The 18,770-nt window shown below is 33.7% G+C and overlaps 1 protein-coding gene and 1 non-coding gene across 3 annotated transcripts in view; one reads left to right on the forward strand and one right to left on the reverse strand.

Moving 5' to 3' along the window:
* Positions 1-18,770, forward strand: part of ATP6V1H (ATPase H+ transporting V1 subunit H) — a 126,669-nt gene that overhangs the window by 48,422 nt on the left and 59,477 nt on the right. For both annotated transcript variants that reach the window (XM_041769054.1, XM_041769053.1), the window contains 2 exons: positions 6,825-7,003; positions 9,670-9,795. In XM_041769054.1, coding sequence (XP_041624988.1) covers positions 6,825-7,003; positions 9,670-9,795 — 305 coding nt within the window. The remainder of the gene's footprint in view (positions 1-6,824; positions 7,004-9,669; positions 9,796-18,770) is intronic.
* Positions 11,739-11,845, reverse strand: LOC121499229. The gene has a single exon (XR_005990057.1). It is a non-coding gene; the product is annotated as a U6 spliceosomal RNA (small nuclear RNA).

The raw sequence follows: 18,770 nt of genomic DNA on the forward strand, positions 1-18,770 counted from the left end.
TATAAAGAGTAGGGCAGTGGTGTTGAATTTACTGATATTTTTATTGGTTTCTTTCTTGCCTGAATTAAATTCCTTTTTACATTTTTGGCTGCTTTGCTTGGTTCTCATATTTAAAAGTGTGATAATAAAATTCTGTGACAGAATGTCTGCTTGCAGCTACTTCTGCATTGAGAATGAACTTGCCCAAGAGTCTCCTACGTCTAGTATTCATAAGTATGTAAAGGTTACTGATATATTAGAATTTTATTAAAATAATCCACTTAGCAAAACTTACTGTGGAAAGCAAGACTACAGGAAAGAGCCCCTATTTTCTGTTAATGCATGGACTTTTTTCTAACTTGGAAGAAGCTGTTCCTAAACTTGTCATGAAAACTCTTGAGAATATGAGATATATTTGGTAATTGCTAAATTGCTCCAAAAGTTAGTTACCCTCAGCTCACTGTTTTTGCAATTAGCAGATTATCCTAGAAAGATGACTTGGATTATTATTATTTTCTTTGTATGACTTTTCTGGGAAATAGATAAAAAAATTGTCTAAATAACATGCAAATGAAGTGGTTTTTGCTTTATACCTACCTATCCTGTTTTGTATGTTTAGTTATATTTTTAAATGAAAATATTTATTGCTTTAAATGTTGATGATTGTAAAAATGTATCATAAATTATTTCTTCTGATAATTTGATAATGTCACTTTTTTTAAGGTAAGATAATAGGTGTGAGAGAGAGCTACTATAGAAGTCAGGGTCTTATTTTCGTTCTCTTGTTTCAAAGAACTCTACACTTTTAACTTTGCCTTCAGTTTTTATAAACTTACTTTTTTTTAATAAGTATTATTTAGGTAATATAGTAAGTGGTTTGAGTTTCTAGTAAGAAATCAGATACTAATAATTTATAGTAATGAGTCGAGATTTAATCTAAAGCTCAGTAGAAGCTGCTTTAAATAAAATATATAAAGTCACTTTTCTATCTGAGCTTCCCTCCAACTTTGCTTAGTATGTTGTTTCTGTTCCTCTTCTCTTTCATTGATTTTCATTTTAGATCATTATTATGTAAAATAAAAGGGTCATTAGAAGCAGGTATCTCTAATATTGCTATATGATAGAAGAGAGGTTTGGTAGATATTAGTTGAATCCTACCTTTGAGAGCCTCCCTCTCTCCTTTTCCCTTTCCCATCCACTCTCCCTGTCATTTTCATGGATTATCTGTTCACTTGTCAGATGTTTAACTAAAGACCAATTATGTAATATGCAATGTGTTAGTTACTGTGCAAATGGAAAAATGAATAAGATACTTTTTCTCAGGATTTTGTATTGTGTTTAAATGCTTGTCTTTATGGAGTGACTTCATGAAGTCACCATGATGGTTTACAATATAAAAAAGCTTGAAAAGTCCCAAAAAACTATGGAGCCAGACTGAGGTTCTTAGGTTTTTTTTCTTTTTTCTTTTGACCTGATTTGAGAGTTCTTTAGATTGATCATCTACTTGTTAGGGGAAATTTGAGGAGTACAGTAGTGTAACTCTTTTCTGATTTTCCTTTCAGTATGGCATATTAGAAAGGGTGTAGGCTCTGGAGTAGGTAGATGTAGGTGTGAATTTGGCACTAGATTGTTGGGAGAGTGGCCTGAATTCTTCAAGTGAATTTCTCTGTCTGTTGAAGGTGCTTAGTTAGTAATACTTAATTCACTTCAAGATTAGGTAAAGATTCAGTGAGCTAGCAAGAGCCTAGCAATAGTGAATATACGATTTGTGACTTTTCTCTCCAGAAAAGCAGAGAACGATAGCAGTTTGCCCCTTTAAATCCCTTACCTTTGTAAGTTGCATTCTTGCTTGGTGTTGAACATAGGCAAAGATCCAGAGATGATCTGTTTGATTTAGAAGAGGTGGCATGAATATTTTGCTAATATTTAACAAGATTTAAAAACCTTATTTAAGTTTTACTTACAGTTTCACTTTTGTGCCTACAGCACATGGAACTAGTGATTAGGCTAATTTCTAGGCTTCTGTTGTCTAATTTGGATTTCAGATTATATAAAATGGACCCAATCTGTTGGCAGGAATATTAGTTTTTTAGACCCTGCTGTGCTAAATTTGGGATAGTACAATCATTAGGGGAATATCCTAAGGTCTGAAAATCAGAAGAATGCCTTTAGACATCTACAACTTTAATGTACACAACTGAGTTAAAATTAAGTTATCAGTAACAATATAGTAAAACCATTTGACTTATACCATCAATAGGTGAAAAAATGATGAGTCCTTTTTTTCTTTATCATTCTCAAATTCCTATAACCGTTAAAGAAGATTCACTGAGGAGGTTGTCTAAGGATGGTCTAGTCATGTATTTTTCCCACATCTTGAAACTCAGGAAGGAAATTTTTGTGCTGAAGGCTTTAGGAAGCTTGCTGAACTGCTGTGAGCTGAAAAAATTGCTAATTATTTTTTTTCCATTTGGCTTGGTGAGTTTTATTTTTGAAAATGTCAATCTCACATATTCATATTAGGTGCTGGACTCCAGGTCTCTGGAAATGTTATTCTACTGGTTAATTTGATTTGTCAATCTTTAGTTCCTAAAATAAATAGTATGTTTTGAGCCTGTGACCAAGAAGGACATTGAAGGTCATATTTGTTGTCTAGAGTTTTACATTTGTTGTGAGTTTTATTTCTCTTTTTGGCTCTACTTAGTCAAGAGCCTACATAATATGTCAGATAATAAGAAAAATCATATTTTTACAACTCAATGGTTTTCAGCAGAAAGGCTTATTAGTTAGAAAGAAATACCACCAAATTGGATTGGAATTTGATTAGTTCTATTAGTTATGATGTTTGATTCACACCCACACACATGTACACATAGACACAGACCTGCACATACCCCACATCTTCCTGTGCAGGTGGCCTATAGTCATAGCCCATTCCCGAGAGGTCCACCATTAGTTTGAGTGTGTGGGTGCTGTTTTGCCGATTGCTTTGGTATGGAAGTATTGCTGTCAAGAAATTTGATTCCCAAGTCTATACCTCATTCCTTGTCTCAGGGATTTATCTATTTTGCTCATTAGGTACTAGATTTGAGTGACATGTAGTAAGACTGAGACATTTTAAAATCTTGGGTGAGTGTTTATACAATGATCACAGGTCTCTTTCCCCTTTTTTTACTCTATAGCAGTCATGTAAATATACGAATATATGTAAAAAACTCTATGATACATTGGTTTATTTTTTCCTTTAAACAACCCTTGTTTGTATTATGGAAGTGAAGAAGGAAAATAGTCTTTTATATTTATTCAACTATTTGCCATGTCTGCAGTTCTTCCTTTCCTGAAGATTCAGCTTTCCATTTGGCAGTGTCATTTTCTGCCGCCTGCAGAATTTCCTTTAGTTCAGGGCTCATCAGTCTGTAGTAGCTCATAGGCCAAATCTGACCCACCATTGGTTTTTATAAATATAACTTTGTTGGAACATTGCTGTGCTTATTTTTTTTTTTTTTGTATTTTGTATGTCTGCTTTTGTACTATAATGTCAGAATTGAATAACTATGATACCTCAAAACCTAAAATGTTTACTATTTGGCCCTTCTTAGAAAGTTTGCCCACCCATGCTTTAGCCTGTCTTCTACCAGAGGTTTGCTGGTGACCAATGATTTTAATTTCAATGTCTAAATATTGTTTGTTTACCTTTATTTTTTAAAAATTGAGATATAATTGACATATAACATTTTATTACTTTCAGATGTACAACATAATGATTTGATATTTGTATGTATTGTGAAATGATCATCGTAAGTCTAATAATTAACATCCATCACCACACATAGTCACAAACTTTTTTTCTTGTGATGAAAACTTTCAAATTCTGCTTTCTTAGCACCTTTCAAATATACATACAGTATTATTAACTATAGTCATCATGCTGTTTGTTATATCCCCAGGACTTATTTTTTGTAAGATTTTATTTATTTATTTGACAGAGAGAGCACATGCAAATACGCGTGTACATAAGCAGGGGGAGTGGCAGGCAGAGGGAGAGGGAGAGCAGGCTCTCTGCTCAGCGGAGAGCCTGATGTGGGGCTCAATCTCAGGACCGGATCACAACCGGAGCTGAAGGCAGACACTCAATTGACTGAGCCACCCAGGTGCCCCAGGACTGACTTATTTTATAACTGCCAATTTGTACCTTTTAATCCCTTTCACTTATTTTGTCTCCCCCTTCCCCCACCTCATTGCATCTGGCAACCACCAATCTGTTCTATATATCTATGAATTTTTTTTTAAATTTTAGTTTTTTTAAGGCTCCACATATAAGTGAGGTATGCACTATTTGTCTTCCTCTGACATTTCACTTAGCATAATGCTCTGAAAGTCTGTCCATATTGTCACAAATGGCAGTATTTCCTTTTTAATGGCCGTATAATATTCCATTGTGTATAAATACCCATTTACCCCATTTTCTTTATCCACTCATCCTGTGATGGATGATTTTCTTTTAGGGTTTTTTTTTCTTTTGAAAAAAGATTATTATGTTATTCCTATACCTTGGCTATTGTAAATAATGTTGTAATAAATATGAGAATGCAGATAATCTTTCTATACTCTATTTTCATTTCCTTTGGGTAAATACCTAGAAGTGGAATGACTGGAGCATATGGTAGTTCTATTTTTGATTTTTTGAGGAACCTTCATAGTGTTTTCCACAGTGGCTGCACCAGTTTGCATTCTTATCAACAGTGCACAAGTGTGCGTTTATCTCCATAGCCTAGACCATACCTGTTATCTTTTGTTTTTTGATAGTAGCCTCCCTAACATATGTGAGGTGATATTTCATTGTGGTTTTGATTTGTATTTCTCAGATGACTTAAAGATATTCTTATGTACCTATTGGTCATTTGTATGTCTTTGAAAAAATGTCTATTTAGAGACACTGCTCATTTTCAGATCCTTTTGTTGTTATTGACTTGTATGAGTTCTTCATATATTTTGGATATTAACTGCTTATCAGATACATACTTCACAAGTATTTTCTCCCATCCCATAGGATACCTTTTCATTTCATTTATTGTGGGTTTTCTTTTCTATGCTATAGAGAAACTTTTAAATGTAGTGGATCTAGGAGATTGTGCGGAAGCTTTTTAGTTTGATGTTGCCCCACTTGTTAATTTTTGCTATTGGTGCCTGTGCTTTGGTGTTATATATAAAAGATGGTTGCCAAGACTAAGGTCAGGGAGCTTTTCCTCTATATTTTTGTTTAGGAAATTGACAGCTTCAGGTCTTATAGTTAAGTCTTTGATCCATTTTGAGTTGATTTTTGTGAGTAGTGTACAGTAGGGCTTCAGTTTCATTTTTCTACATGTGGTTATGCAGTTTTCCTAATGCCATATATTGAAAAGACTATCCTTTCCAAGTTGAATATTCTTGGCTCCCTTGTCAAATATTGGTTGACTGTATATGTGAGGTTTTATATCTGGGCTCTCTATACTGTTCAGTTAGTCTGTGTGTCTTTTTTATGCCATTGCCTTCCCGTTTTGAGTAATATAACTTTGTAGTTCAGTTAAATCAGGAAGTGTGATGCCTCCAGCTTTGTTCTTTCTAAGCTGTTCAGGGACTTTTGTGGTTCCATACAAATTTTAGGATTGTTTTTTCTACTCCTGTGAAAAATACCATTGGACCTTTGGTAGAGATTGACCTCACTAATTTCCATATGCTAAGTTAAATTTCCTTCTGTGTTTATTTAGCATAATTATTAGGAATATAATTTGCTTGCAAAAATAAATTGAAAAATTTCTTATTTTGGTAAAATTGACTTGGAATTGTTATTATAGGACTTTTTTTGGTGGGGTAAGGGGAGGCATTTGACAGGTCTTCTTTACCATCTTGTTGAAGGTAGCTTTCTTGAAAGTTTGTTTTTGTCCCTAAGCCTGAGCATGGTCTTTGCTTAGAAGTACTGGTCATTTCAATGAACAGGTTATTTGTATAAATACAGTTGTACAATGTACAATGTAGTTGATCCCCCTGTGCTGCTGAAAATCATGTATAACTTTGGACTCCCCCAAAACTTAACTATGAATAGCCTGCTGTTGACAGGAAGCCTTACCAATAAAATACATGGCCGAGTAATACATATTTTATATGTTATATGTATTATATACTGTATTCTTACAATAAAGTTAGATAAAAGAAAATGTTAAGAAAATCATTAGAGAAGATGCATTTCTAGTACTATACTGTAATTATCGAAAAATCTGAGTGTAAGTGGACTTGCATGGACAAACCCATGTTTAGGGTTATGTATTTAGGATTCCTTTGCTCTTTTTGTAAGTACTCTTATAAATAGAGAAGTTACAGAAAAAAATTAGGGAATTTTCCAGAATGTCACAAAACTTTTCTGTTAATTGTTCAAGCAAGAGGGTTTTTTATTACTGCCCTTTGTGCATTTGTAGGTTGATTGAAGGGGATAAAAGGGTGACCGATTGAGAAACTAGTAGAGGTACTTGAAGAAAATTCTCTCTCAATATCTTAAGTACTCTAGGTGGAGTGGCTAATGAACAAAGAGAGAATTCACTGGGAACTCCTAGGAGCTCAGGAACAGGACTGTGAGAAATGATTTGATGGATTTAATTGTTCAGTGTTTTGAGGGTTGTCGGGGAAGTAAGCAAGGAATCAGAAGTATGTTTGTTATGGGACAGGTACTCAGGAAAGAAGTAAGGATTTGTGATACAGTCATTGCGTGAAGGGGACCTTTAACCTGAGAATAGAGGAGGAGAGAGGGTGCAAGTGCAGAGGTATGAGAATATCACAAATAAGAAATCACATAGTTTTCTTGTCTAACTCAGAACTTTTTAGAAAAATCGACTGAAAGAGAAACTCGCCAAGAATATGCTCTGGCTATGATTCAGTGCAAGGTTTTGAAACAGTTGGAGAACTTGGAACAGCAAAAGTATGACGATGAAGATATCAGTGAAGATATAAAATTTCTGTTGGAAAAACTTGGTGAGAGTGTTCAAGATCTTAGGTATGTTTTTAAAAATTCTCACAGGCTGAATATTGAGCATTGTTTGACTTTCCTGGTATTTTAAGAATGTCTAGATTGGTTACTAATGACAAATTCAAAACGTTTCACTAGAACATTATTTTAAGAATTGGGGGATATGAGGGAAAAAAACCAACAAAAACTGGCTCATCACCATGGCAACAGTTGGTTATAGCTGTGTTTTATCTCTTCTATTTTGGAGAGATTCCCATCATTCTCTTATCTGAAATCTGGCTGGCTGTACTCCTGCAGGATATTGGTGTCACCCTGGAACACCTTAAGAATCTCCCCCTGGTTTAGAATCTTTTTTAAGCAGTGCTGGTTGTTAATTTGTAGAGGAGGAGGGTTGGCCATACTGGAAAGAGTATTTTTTTCCTCTGGCTTTTGTGAAGTTCCTATTGGTTTCATTTATTTTTTATTTTTTAAAGAGAGAGCATGCGCAAGTGCTTGAGCACATGGGGGATGGGTTGGAGGGGCAAATGGAGAGGGAGAGAGAGAACCTCAAGTAGGCTCCATGCCCAGTGCAGCAAGCCCAACATGGTGCTTGATCTCATGACCCTGAGACCATAACCTGAGCCAAAATCAACAGATTCCTAACCAAGCCGCCCATTTATTATATTAAAAAATCATTATATTCGTTATATTAAGTAATATTTATTATATTTAATATTTATTATATTAATATAGTTATGTATACATTTATTTATATATTTATTTCTATTTATGATATTAAAATTCTGCAAATAATGTAACAATGAAGTAAGAGAAAAAAAGAATCCTATGTAGTTCAGAAGGAACTTCATGCCTCTTCCATATAATGTTGCCCAGTCCCATTTCTTGAGTTTGCTTCCAAAAAAACTTAGCTCTGCTCCCCTAGCACCTATGCACACACAGGTAAATACATACACAAATGGGGTTCTATATTATTCTGGACCTTGTTCTTTTTTGTTTCATAATCTTTTGGTGATCTTTCCCATTAACCTATATATTTTTTGTTTTTAAACTATTAATACATTTTTAGAAGAGAATTACTATTTAGAAGTAGATCTTTCTGTGTAGGTGGTTTGAGATTTGGAGCTAGGCTGAGCCCAGTTTTAATTGTTTGGCTACTTTTCTCCACCTCTGGCCTTGACAAGCTTTTTGCCTTTTTAAGGTCTCAGTTTTCCTTTTGGTAAAATAGCAATAAAAATTCTAACCTTGTAGGATTTGTTGCTAATTTTCAAGTGTCCAGCAAATACCTTCAGGGTAGTATGTGTTCCACAAATGTATTTACCAGATAATTGAGTGCAGCTCATGATCCCAAGGCCCAAATTCTTTTATGGAGAGCGATGTATCACTCATATCAGTGGTTTTAATGGAGTTTTATGGAGGGAGGCAAATGATTTTTGTCTTTCTAGAATTTTAAATGTGAATAAGTTGATTGTAATAAAATACTTTGGCCAGCAGTAGACTTGCAGTTTTTTAAAATTCTGTTTTATTAATTTCATTAAAAAATTCATTAGCAGTTCTTCTGTAATAATGATTTAAGATCTCTTTTAAAAATAAATAAGGTTAGTAATGCTTAGCTTTCTAAATTATTTAATCCATGTTAGCCAATTATTACTACTTAATGATTTTTCATGTTGAATTTGGTAATTTGAAAAATATTACTAAAGCTAATAGGGTGATGGGAGCAGGTGAAAAGAGCTTTGTCTCTGTTTTTCCCTGTTATAGGTTGAGGATATTAATGTTAAACATTAGCTTACTTCTTAAAGTGACTGGCCTTACACTAAAGTAAATTACTATTTTATTCAATAGGACACTGTTCAACTTAACCAGTAAAATCCTGGTTTTTATTCTAAATTGCCAATCAGTATTGAAGTGGCTAATTCTTCTTTAACTTTTCACATGAAAAAATGGCCACACGTGTCCTGTCACTGTGTTGTTTTTCCACTGGCTAACAACATTAAACATTTTTTATATTTTGAAACTTTGAATAATTAAGTTAGTTTATACATAGCTGATTTTTGAATTAAATTGCATTGCAGTTATATGCACAGAAGTGTTTGTTTTTAATTAATCTGTAATGTGTTAATTTAGTGAATTATCTCCGTAGTGTTTGTAATCACATTATGCAATATCATATCCATGTGTATATTTTTGTTTGTATAATGCAGGATATAGTGGTTTATGACATTTATAGAATTAGAATATGCTGTTTTATATTTAAGTAACATACTTTTATATAAATTTACGTGAAGTTATATACATTTATATTAATTTACAAATACAGTATTTTAAGTGGCATGTGGAAACTGCTAGATTATAGATACTTTTCTGGCATACATTTATTTATCAAGATAAATATTTGAAAGCAGGTGTTCCTTTTAATATGTCATGATGAGCATTCAAACTGACAGTATTGGACATTAGGACCTTGAATAAATTTCACATGATTTATTAAAGATTATTTAAGCTGTTTAAACTTTGTTTAGTGGTAGTTTGTTAATCTACAAAGGCTTCTCAGTCTTTGCAGTTAAATTATCAGTGAAGATTTTTGTTTTTTTTCTATTTAGGTATTATTGACATGGTAAAAATATTTTATTTGCTTAATTTTGGAGTAACTCTTAGATTCTTCTAAACTTTGGATTATTTAAAAATTTTTATAGCTCATTTGATGAATACAGTTCGGAACTTAAATCTGGAAGATTGGAGTGGAGTCCTGTGCACAAATCTGAGAAATTTTGGAGAGAAAATGCTGTAAGGTTAAATGAGAAGAATTATGAGCTTTTAAAGTAAGTTTTAAATTCTGTTTTACATTCTTGAGACCTGTTCCACATCCTTGCCAACATGTTATTGTCACTCTTTAAAAAATTATAGCCTTTTCATGATTTTAACTTGTATTTTCTCCCATCTTATTTGGTTGGATACCTTGGTCATTTGGATATCTGCTTTTCCAAAATTGTGCCTGTTCAAGCATTTAAAAATTTGTTTAAAAAAGATTTTATTTATTGATTTATTTGAGAGAAAGAGGAGAGAGAGGGACAGTGTGTGGGAGCAGGTGGGGAGGAGCAGAATGGGAGGGAGAGAGAGAGCGGGAAAGAATCTCAAGCAGACACCATGCTGAGCTGACACCGGGCTCTATTGCAGGACCCTGAGATCATGACCTAAGCCGAAACTAGAAAGAGTCAGATACTTAACCAACTGAGCCACCCAGGTGCCCCTACAAAATTTTTTTTTAGTAGGAGTTCTATACGTATTCTGTATAGGAGTTCTTCTACCTGTTCATCCTAACTATTTTCTTCTATTCTGTCATGTATCATTTCACTCTTTAGTTGTAATGTAGCTCAATTGATTAATCTTTTCCTTTAAGGCTAGTACTTTTTGGTGTCCTGGTTAAGAAGTTTTTGCCTATCTGGAATCATGAAGATACATTTTTAGGTTATCTGCTGGAAGCTTTACTGTTTAACATTTCACAGCTAGATCTCTGTTCAATCTGGAATTGGTTTTTGGGTAAGGTGTAAAGCAGTGGTTAAGTTTTTTTTTTCATTTTGTGGATATCTTATTGAACCAACACCATTTATTGAAAATAAAATTTTCTTTTCACTTTGCAGGGCTCCTTTTGTCATAGTAAGATGACAAAATATGTACAAGTGTCTCTTTTTTTAAAATTGAGGTCTAAATCATGTGCCACACAATTCACCCACTTAAAAATTACACAAATAAGTGGATTGTACTAAATTCACAAATATGTGCAACTATAAACACAATCAATTTTAGAACATTTCCATCACTTTGAAAAGAAACCCCGTATTCTTTAATTGTCACCTCTTACCCACCCATCCACTCAGCCCTAAGCAACCAAAATCTATTTTTTGTCTCTATAGATGTGCCTATTATGAAAATGTCACATCAGTGGAATTCTATAATATTTATCCTTTCGTGATTGGCTTCTTTTAGTTCCCATAATGTGTTCAAGGTTCATTTATGTTGCAGCATTTATTAGTACTTTATTTTCATGGTAGAATGATATTTCATTATATTGATCTACCACATTTTATCTGCTCATCAGTTAATGAACATTTGTTGTGCTCTGAAAGGTGGTGGTAATAAACATCTGCGTACAAGTTTTTGTGTGGATATGTGTTTTTATTTATCTTGCTTGAGTAGGTTTTGAAATAGGATTGTTGAATCACATGATAGCTATATTAACCATTTGAGGAACTGTCAGACTGTTCTCTTAATTGCCTGCACAATTTTATGTTCTCACCAGTAGTTTATGAGGGTTCTGATTTTTCCACATCCTTGTCGATACTTCTGACTTTTTTTATTATAACCATCTTAGTGTGAAGTAATACATCATTGTGGTTTTGATTTGTATTTCTTTGATGCTAATGATGTCAAGCATCTTTTCTTGTGCTTATTGGCCATTTGTATATCCTGTTTAGAGAGATGTCTATTCAGATACTTGGTTCATTTTTTAATTGGGTTGTGTTTTTATTATTAATTTGTGAAAGTTCTTTGTATATTTTGGATACAGGTCCCTGATCAGATATATGATTTACAAATATCCCTTATTTTTTATCTTCTCACTTTCTTGATAGAGTCCTTTGAAACACATTTTAAAATTTTGATGAAGTCCCAATTTATTTTTTTAGTTCCTCATGCTTTTGGTGTCATACCTAAAGATCAATTGCCAAAACTAAGGTTATGAAGATTTACTCTTTTTTTTTTTTTTTTAAGTATGGAACGCTTCACGAATTTGCGTGTCATCCTTGCGCAGGGGCCATGCTAATCTTCTCTGTATCGTTCCAATTTTAGTATATGTGCTGCCGAAGCGAGCACTGAAGATTTACTCTTATATATTCTGTAATATTTTTATAGTTTTACCACTTACATTTTGGTCTTTGATCCATTTTGAATTTTTTGTATATGATGTGAAGTAAGGGTCCAACTTCATTCTTTTCATGTGGATGTCCAGTTATCCCAGTAACATTTGTTGAGTACTTTTCTCCATTGAATTGTCTTGGTATCCTTATTGAAATTTGGTTAACCATAGACACATGAGTTTATTTTTGGACGTTCAGTTTTGTTTTGTTGATCTATATGACTATCCTGATACCAATACCACACTGTCTTGATTACTTTTGCTTTATAGTATTTTTTGAAATTCAGATATGTGAGTCTTCTACTTTCTTCTTCTTTTCTGTGTCTTTTATTTATTCAATCTCTCATTGATGGATATTTAATACTGTTGCCAGGTTTTGCTGTTATAGACAATGCAAGAATTAACCCCCCCACCCACACACAGACCTATATACACTTCTTACTGTAGCTTTTAAAATTAATAGACTTTAATTTTTAGAATAATGTTAGGTTTACAGAAAAATTGAGGGGAAAGAGCAGAGAGTTTTCATAGACCCCTTTCCCCCTATTATTAACATCTTACATTAGTGTGGTACGTTTGTTATAATTGATTAAACCAATATTTATACATTATTTTTAACTGAAGTACCCATTCTACATTAGAGTTCATTCTTTCTGTTGTGTAGTTCACTCTGTGTTATATGTTCTGTAGGTTTTGACTAATATCATGTGTCCCCCACTACAGTGTCATGCAGAATAGTTTCACTGCCCTAAAACTTCCCTATGTCCCACCTACTCACTCTGCCCTTCTTCCCTCTCTCTGAACTCCTGACACCACTGGTCTTATCATCCCTGTAGTTTTGCCTTTTCCACAATGTCATATAGTTGGAGTTAAACACTATGTAAACTTTTCAGACTGGCTTCTTCCTCTTAGCAATATACATTTAAAGTTCCGCCATTGTTTTTTTTTTTTTTTGGCTTGATAGCTTATTCTTTTTTCTTTTCCTCTTCTTTTTACTGATGAATATTCCATTGTACAGCTGTGCCATAGTTTTTTTTATCCCCTGAAGGACATCTTGGTTGCTTTGAAGTTTTGGCAATTACTATGGATAAAGTTGCTTTAAACATTCATCTGCAGGATTTAATGTGGACATAACCTTTCAACTTACTTGAGTAAATCTGAAGAGAGCATGATTGCTGGATTGCATGATAAGACTTCTGTTTAATTTTGTAAGAAACTGCCAAGCTGTCAAAACGACTGTACTTTTTTACATTCTCATGAGCAGTGAATTAGGGTACCTGTTGCTGTACCTCCTTGCTAGCATGTGGTGTTGTCAGTGTTCAGGATTTTGCCATTTTTATAGGTGTGTAGTGTAGTGTTATCTCACTTTAGTTTTCAGTTTTCTAATGACATATGGTGTTGATCTTTTTTTTTTGTATGCTTATTTTCCATCTGTTTTCCTTAGTGAGATGTCTGTTCAGTCTTTTAACCATTTTTAAATTGAGTTGATTTATTGTTGTTGAATTTTAAGAGCACTTTATGTATTTTGGATAAAAGTGGTTTATCAGATATGTGTTTTGCAAAGATTTTCTCCCTGTCTCTGACTTGTCTTTTCATTCTCATCACAGTGTCTCACAGTGAAAAAGCTTTCAGTTGTAATGAGATCCAACTTACCATAGACTGTACTTTGTTGTATCTAAAAAGTCATCTCCATGCCCAAGGTTGCCTACATTTTCTTGAAGTTTTATAGTTTTGTGTTTTTCATTTAGGTCTCTGATTCATTGAGCTATTTTTTCTGAAGGTTGTAAGATTTGTGTCTAGAGTTACTTGTTTACATGTGGATGTGCAGTTGTTTTAGCACTATTGGTTGCAAGATTACCTTTGCTCCATTGTATTGCTTTTGCTCTGTTGTCAGAGATAGCTTGATTGTGTTGATTTGTTTCTTGGTTCTTTATTCTATTCCATGAATTTAGTTGTCTACTCGTTCACCAATATCAAAGTCTTCTTGATTACTCTTGCTTTATAGTAAGTCTCACTCATTTTCTCTCCTTTTCCCTTTATTCCCTTTCACTATTTTTTATATACCCCAAATGAATGAGACCATATAATGTGTGGGAAATATCAGAAAGGGAGACAGAACATGAGAGATTCCTAACTCTGGGAAACGAACTAGGGGTGGTAGAAAGGGAGGTAGGCGGGGGGGGTGGGGGGGGCACTTGATGGGATGAGCACTGGGTGTTATTCTATATGTTGGCAAATTGAACACCAATAAAAAATAAATTTATAAAAAAAAGAAGAAGGGATACCTGGAAGCAAGTTTTAAGCAACTCTAAAATTCAGTAGTACTAACTTTGCTATTTTTACCATCCCAAGTACATTTTCCTCTCAGATAAGAATAATGCCACAAAATGTTGTTGAGTGGACTCAATAAGATAATGTATATAAAACATTTAGCACAAATGCCTAGTCATATAATAATTGCTCACTAAATGTCTGTTGTTACAATTATTATCATGTAAACAAGTAAAAATCATGACAATTGTATTAAGATAGGATATTATAGATAAAGTTTTCCTTTCTATTTTCTAAAAAAAAAAAAAAAGAAATTAAAAATGTTGAAATAAAAAAAAAGTCTCAAAGTTGGGTAGCATCAGTCCTCTAACTTTCTTCTTTTCCAATCTTGTGTTGGCTATTTTGGACTTTATGCCTCTTTATATAAACTTTATTTTTTTTTTTTAATTTTTTAAATTTTTTAAATTAAAAAAAATTTTTTTTTTATATAAACTTTAGAGTTTGATGATATTCAAAAAATAACTTCCTGGGATTTTGATTGGGATTGCATTGAATCAAGTTGAGAAGAACTGGCATCTTGACAATATGAGTCTTCCTATATTCATGAACATGGAATCTCTCTCCATTTATTCAGCTTTTCTTTGATTTCTTTCATTAGAATTTTGTAGTTTTCTTCAACATATTTTCAAGTTTTTTCCAACATATTTTGTTAGGTTTATATCTATTTCATTTTGGTGGGGAGGGTGTTAAGTAAATGGTATTTTTAAAATTTTGAATTTTACTTGCTCTTTGCTGGTATATAGGGAAGTGATTTGTTTTGTATATTACCCTTGTGTCCTGCAACCTTGTTTTAATTGGTTATTCTAGAAGTTATAAAAATTGAATTTTTGTATTTTCTACTTAGATCATTATGTCATCTACAAAGACACTTTTATTTCTTCTGCCCCAATCTATATAACTTTTATTTCCTTTTCTAGCTATTGCATCATGAGGACATCCAGTATGATGTTGAAAAGGAGTGGTGAGGGGACATCTTTGCCTTGATATTTTTCTAATCAGGAAAGCTTCTAGCTCCCCACCATTAAGTATGATAATAAATGTAGGATTTTTATAGATGTTCTTTATCAAGTTGGGGAGGTTCTAAGATTGTAAGAGAGTTTTTATCATTAATGGGTGTTGGATTTTGTTAAATGGTTTTTCTACATTTATTGAGATAATCATGTTAATTTTTTTTCCTTTGGTCTACTGATGAATGATGGGTTATATTAATATATTCTTGAATATTGAACTGGCTTTGTGTACCTGGAATAAAGCTGATTTGGTCTGATACATAATTCTTGGTAATAACACATATGTGTATGATATATAAATCATGGTACTTAATTCTTTTTATAATTGTTGTATTTGATTTGCTAACATTTTGTTGAAGATTTTTGCATCTATATTCATGAGATATATTGGTCTGTAATTTGCCTTTCTTGTGATATCTTTGGTTTGGTATTATGGTAATGCTGGCTTCATAGGATGAGTTAGTGTTTTTTCTGCTTTTAGTTTTTGGGAGAAATTATAGGGAATTTATGATTTCCTCCTTAAATGTTTAGTAGAATTTACTGTTGAGTTCATCTGGACCTGTTGCTTTCTGTTTTTGAAGGTTATTAAATATTGATTCAATTTCTTTAACAGGTACATACCTACTCAGATTGTTTATTTCTCCTCAGGTGAGCACTGTGAGGACCCTCATAAAGCTAGGCCTCTGGGAGTTTTTATCTCTCAAGCTACTTTTTGCTAGTCTCTAGCAATTAGTCAGTTACCCTTTAAATGTTCCTGCCAGTTGATGGATGCAGCAGCGGCTTCTGCTCTGTTAGCTGTCTGTCTCTGTATTTACCTGCCTCTCTAGCTTATGGCACAGTGGCTGGTTCTGAGACTTCAGTTCTCTGTTGGATCTACAAAGAGGTATTAACTTTCAGCTTATTTAGTTTTTCTTCTTGTGAGGACAAGAGTGGTGATTTCAAGCTCTTTACATAATTGAATTGGAAACTGAGGTCTCTTTTTCTTTTTCCAGATGAGTTTGACTCTCCTGGGTCCCTTGCCTTTTTTTTTTTTTTTAATATTTTATTTATTCATGAGAGACACACAGAGGAAGGCAGAGATGTAGGCAGAGGGAGAAGCAGGCTCCCTAAGGGGAGCCTGATGCATGACTTGATCCCAGGATCCCGGGATCATGACCCGAACCAAAAGCAGGTGCTCAACTGCTGAACCACCCAGGTGTACCCTTCCCTTTCCATTTTATATGAGTTTTAGAATCACTTAGTTAAATTCTACAATGAAGCCATTTGGGATTCTCTTAGGGATTAGGGATTATGTAAACTGTAGATCAATTTGGGGAGTATTGCCATCTTAGCAGTATTTGGTGTTGAGATCCATAAAATGGTATACTTTCCCACTTACTGAGTTCATATTTATTTCTTTTCAGTAGTGTTTTGCAGTTTTAAGGGCATAAGTTTTGCATTTTTTTTGCTGAATTTGTTTCTAAATATTTTTTTCTTTTGATGCTATTGTAAGTGGAACTGTTTTCTTCATTTTCAGTTTACCACAAGTTTATAGAAATACAATTGATTTTTCTGTGTTCTTATATTCTGCAATCTCTCTGAGCTTTTAAAATAAGTTTTAATAACTTTTTTTAGTGAATTCCTTTGTTTTTTCTATATATAAGATCATGTCATCTGTAAATAGATATAGTTTTACTTCTCACTTTCTAATCTGGATGCCTCTTCTTTCTTTCTTTGTTTTTTTTCCTTGCCTAATTTCCCTGCCTAGTATCTTTGTATGCAGATGTCTCCTTGAATTCTTTATTCTGTTGCATCATTGATTTGTCTGTTCTTGCTCCAGTATTATATTATGTTTATTGCTGTACTTTATAGCAAGTCTTGGTTTCTGATAACATCAGCACTCCACAAATTTGTTGTTTTTCCAAGTTAGCTTGGCATCTTTTGGCCTTCTAAATTTCTATATGTGTTTTAGAATAAACTTGTCAATTTAACAATTCTAGTAAGATTTGATTGAGATTGAATCTGTAGTTCATTCTTGGGAGAATTGATAGTTTTTCAATTTGGGGGTCTCTGGTCTTTGTGGAATAGCCTTTCATTTATTGTAGGATTTTGTTCGAATGTTCTTGCTCATCTTTCATTAGATTTATTCCTATGTATATTAATTTTTTCTCTGCATTCCTGTACATTGTTCCATTTAAAAATTTTCATTTAAAAAATTTTAGCTTTAGTAGTGATTCTTTGTGATGATAGAAATAGTTTAAGTTTGTGCTGTCCTGTATGGTATTCAGTGGCTAAAGAGTGCTTGAAATGTTGCTGGTGTGACTGAAAAACTCAAAATTTTTTTTTTTTTAATTTTTATTTATTTATGATAGTCACAGAGGGAGAGAGAGGCTCAGAGACACAGGCAGAGGGAGAAGCAGGCTCCATGCACTGGAGCCCGACGTGGGACTCGATCCCGGGTCTCCAGGATCGCGCCCTTGGCCAAAGGCAGGCGCCAAACCGCTGCACCACCCAGGGATCCCTGAAAAACTCAATTTTTGATTTAATTGATGTCAGTCAGGTTAACTTTAACTCATGTGGCTAGTGGCTACCATTTTGGACATCACAATTTGAATTTGGTTTATAGAAATACTGCTAAAGAGTTCCATGTTGCACATTAGGTTTCTACGTAACTTCCTTCACTGCCAGCTTGGTATTTTGTTTTCTCAAATTACTTAGCATTTGTTCTTCTGACTGTCTATTTTAATATTTTGTTGTTTAATTTCCCATGGGTCTAAGCTTTAAAAAGAAAAACCATGAAAACTACAATGAAATACCACCTCACACCAGTCAGAATGGCTAAAGTTAACAACACAGGAAACAACAGGTGTTGGTGAAGACTGTGTTGAAAGGGGAACCCTCTTACACTGTTGGTGGGAAAGCAAACTGGTGTAGCCACTCTGGATAACAGTATGAAGATTCCTCAAAAAGTTAGAAATAGAACTACCCTATGATCCAGCAATTGCACTTCTAGGTATTTGCCTAAAGGATACAAAAATACTGATTTGAAAGTATATATTCACCCCGATGTTTGTAGCAGCATTAACAACAATAGCAAATTATAGAAAGACCCCAAATGTCCATTGACTGATGAATGGATAAAGAGGATGCGGTCCTTGTGTATGTATGTAAGTGTGTGTGTGTGTGTGTGTGTGTGTGTGTGTGTGTGTGTGTGTAGCCATCAAAAGAATATCATCTTACTATTTGCAGTGACATGGATGGAGCTAGAGAGTATTATGCTAGGTGAAATAAGTCAGAGAAAGATAAATATCATAGGATTTCACACATGTGAAATTTAAGAAACAAAACAAATGAAACATGGGGGAGTGGGAGGAAGAGAAGCAAACCAAGAAACAGACTCTTTACTATAGAGAACAAACTAGTCATTACCAGAGGGGAGATGGGTGGAGAGTTGGTTAAATGGGTGATGGCCATTAAAAGAGGGCACTTGTGATGAGCACTGGGTGTTATTTGTAAGTGATGAATCACTAAATTCTACACTTGAAACGAATATTACACAATA

The sequence above is a fragment of the Vulpes lagopus genome, chromosome 9, assembly GCF_018345385.1.
Source record: "Vulpes lagopus strain Blue_001 chromosome 9, ASM1834538v1, whole genome shotgun sequence".
NCBI lineage: Eukaryota > Metazoa > Chordata > Mammalia > Carnivora > Canidae > Vulpes > Vulpes lagopus.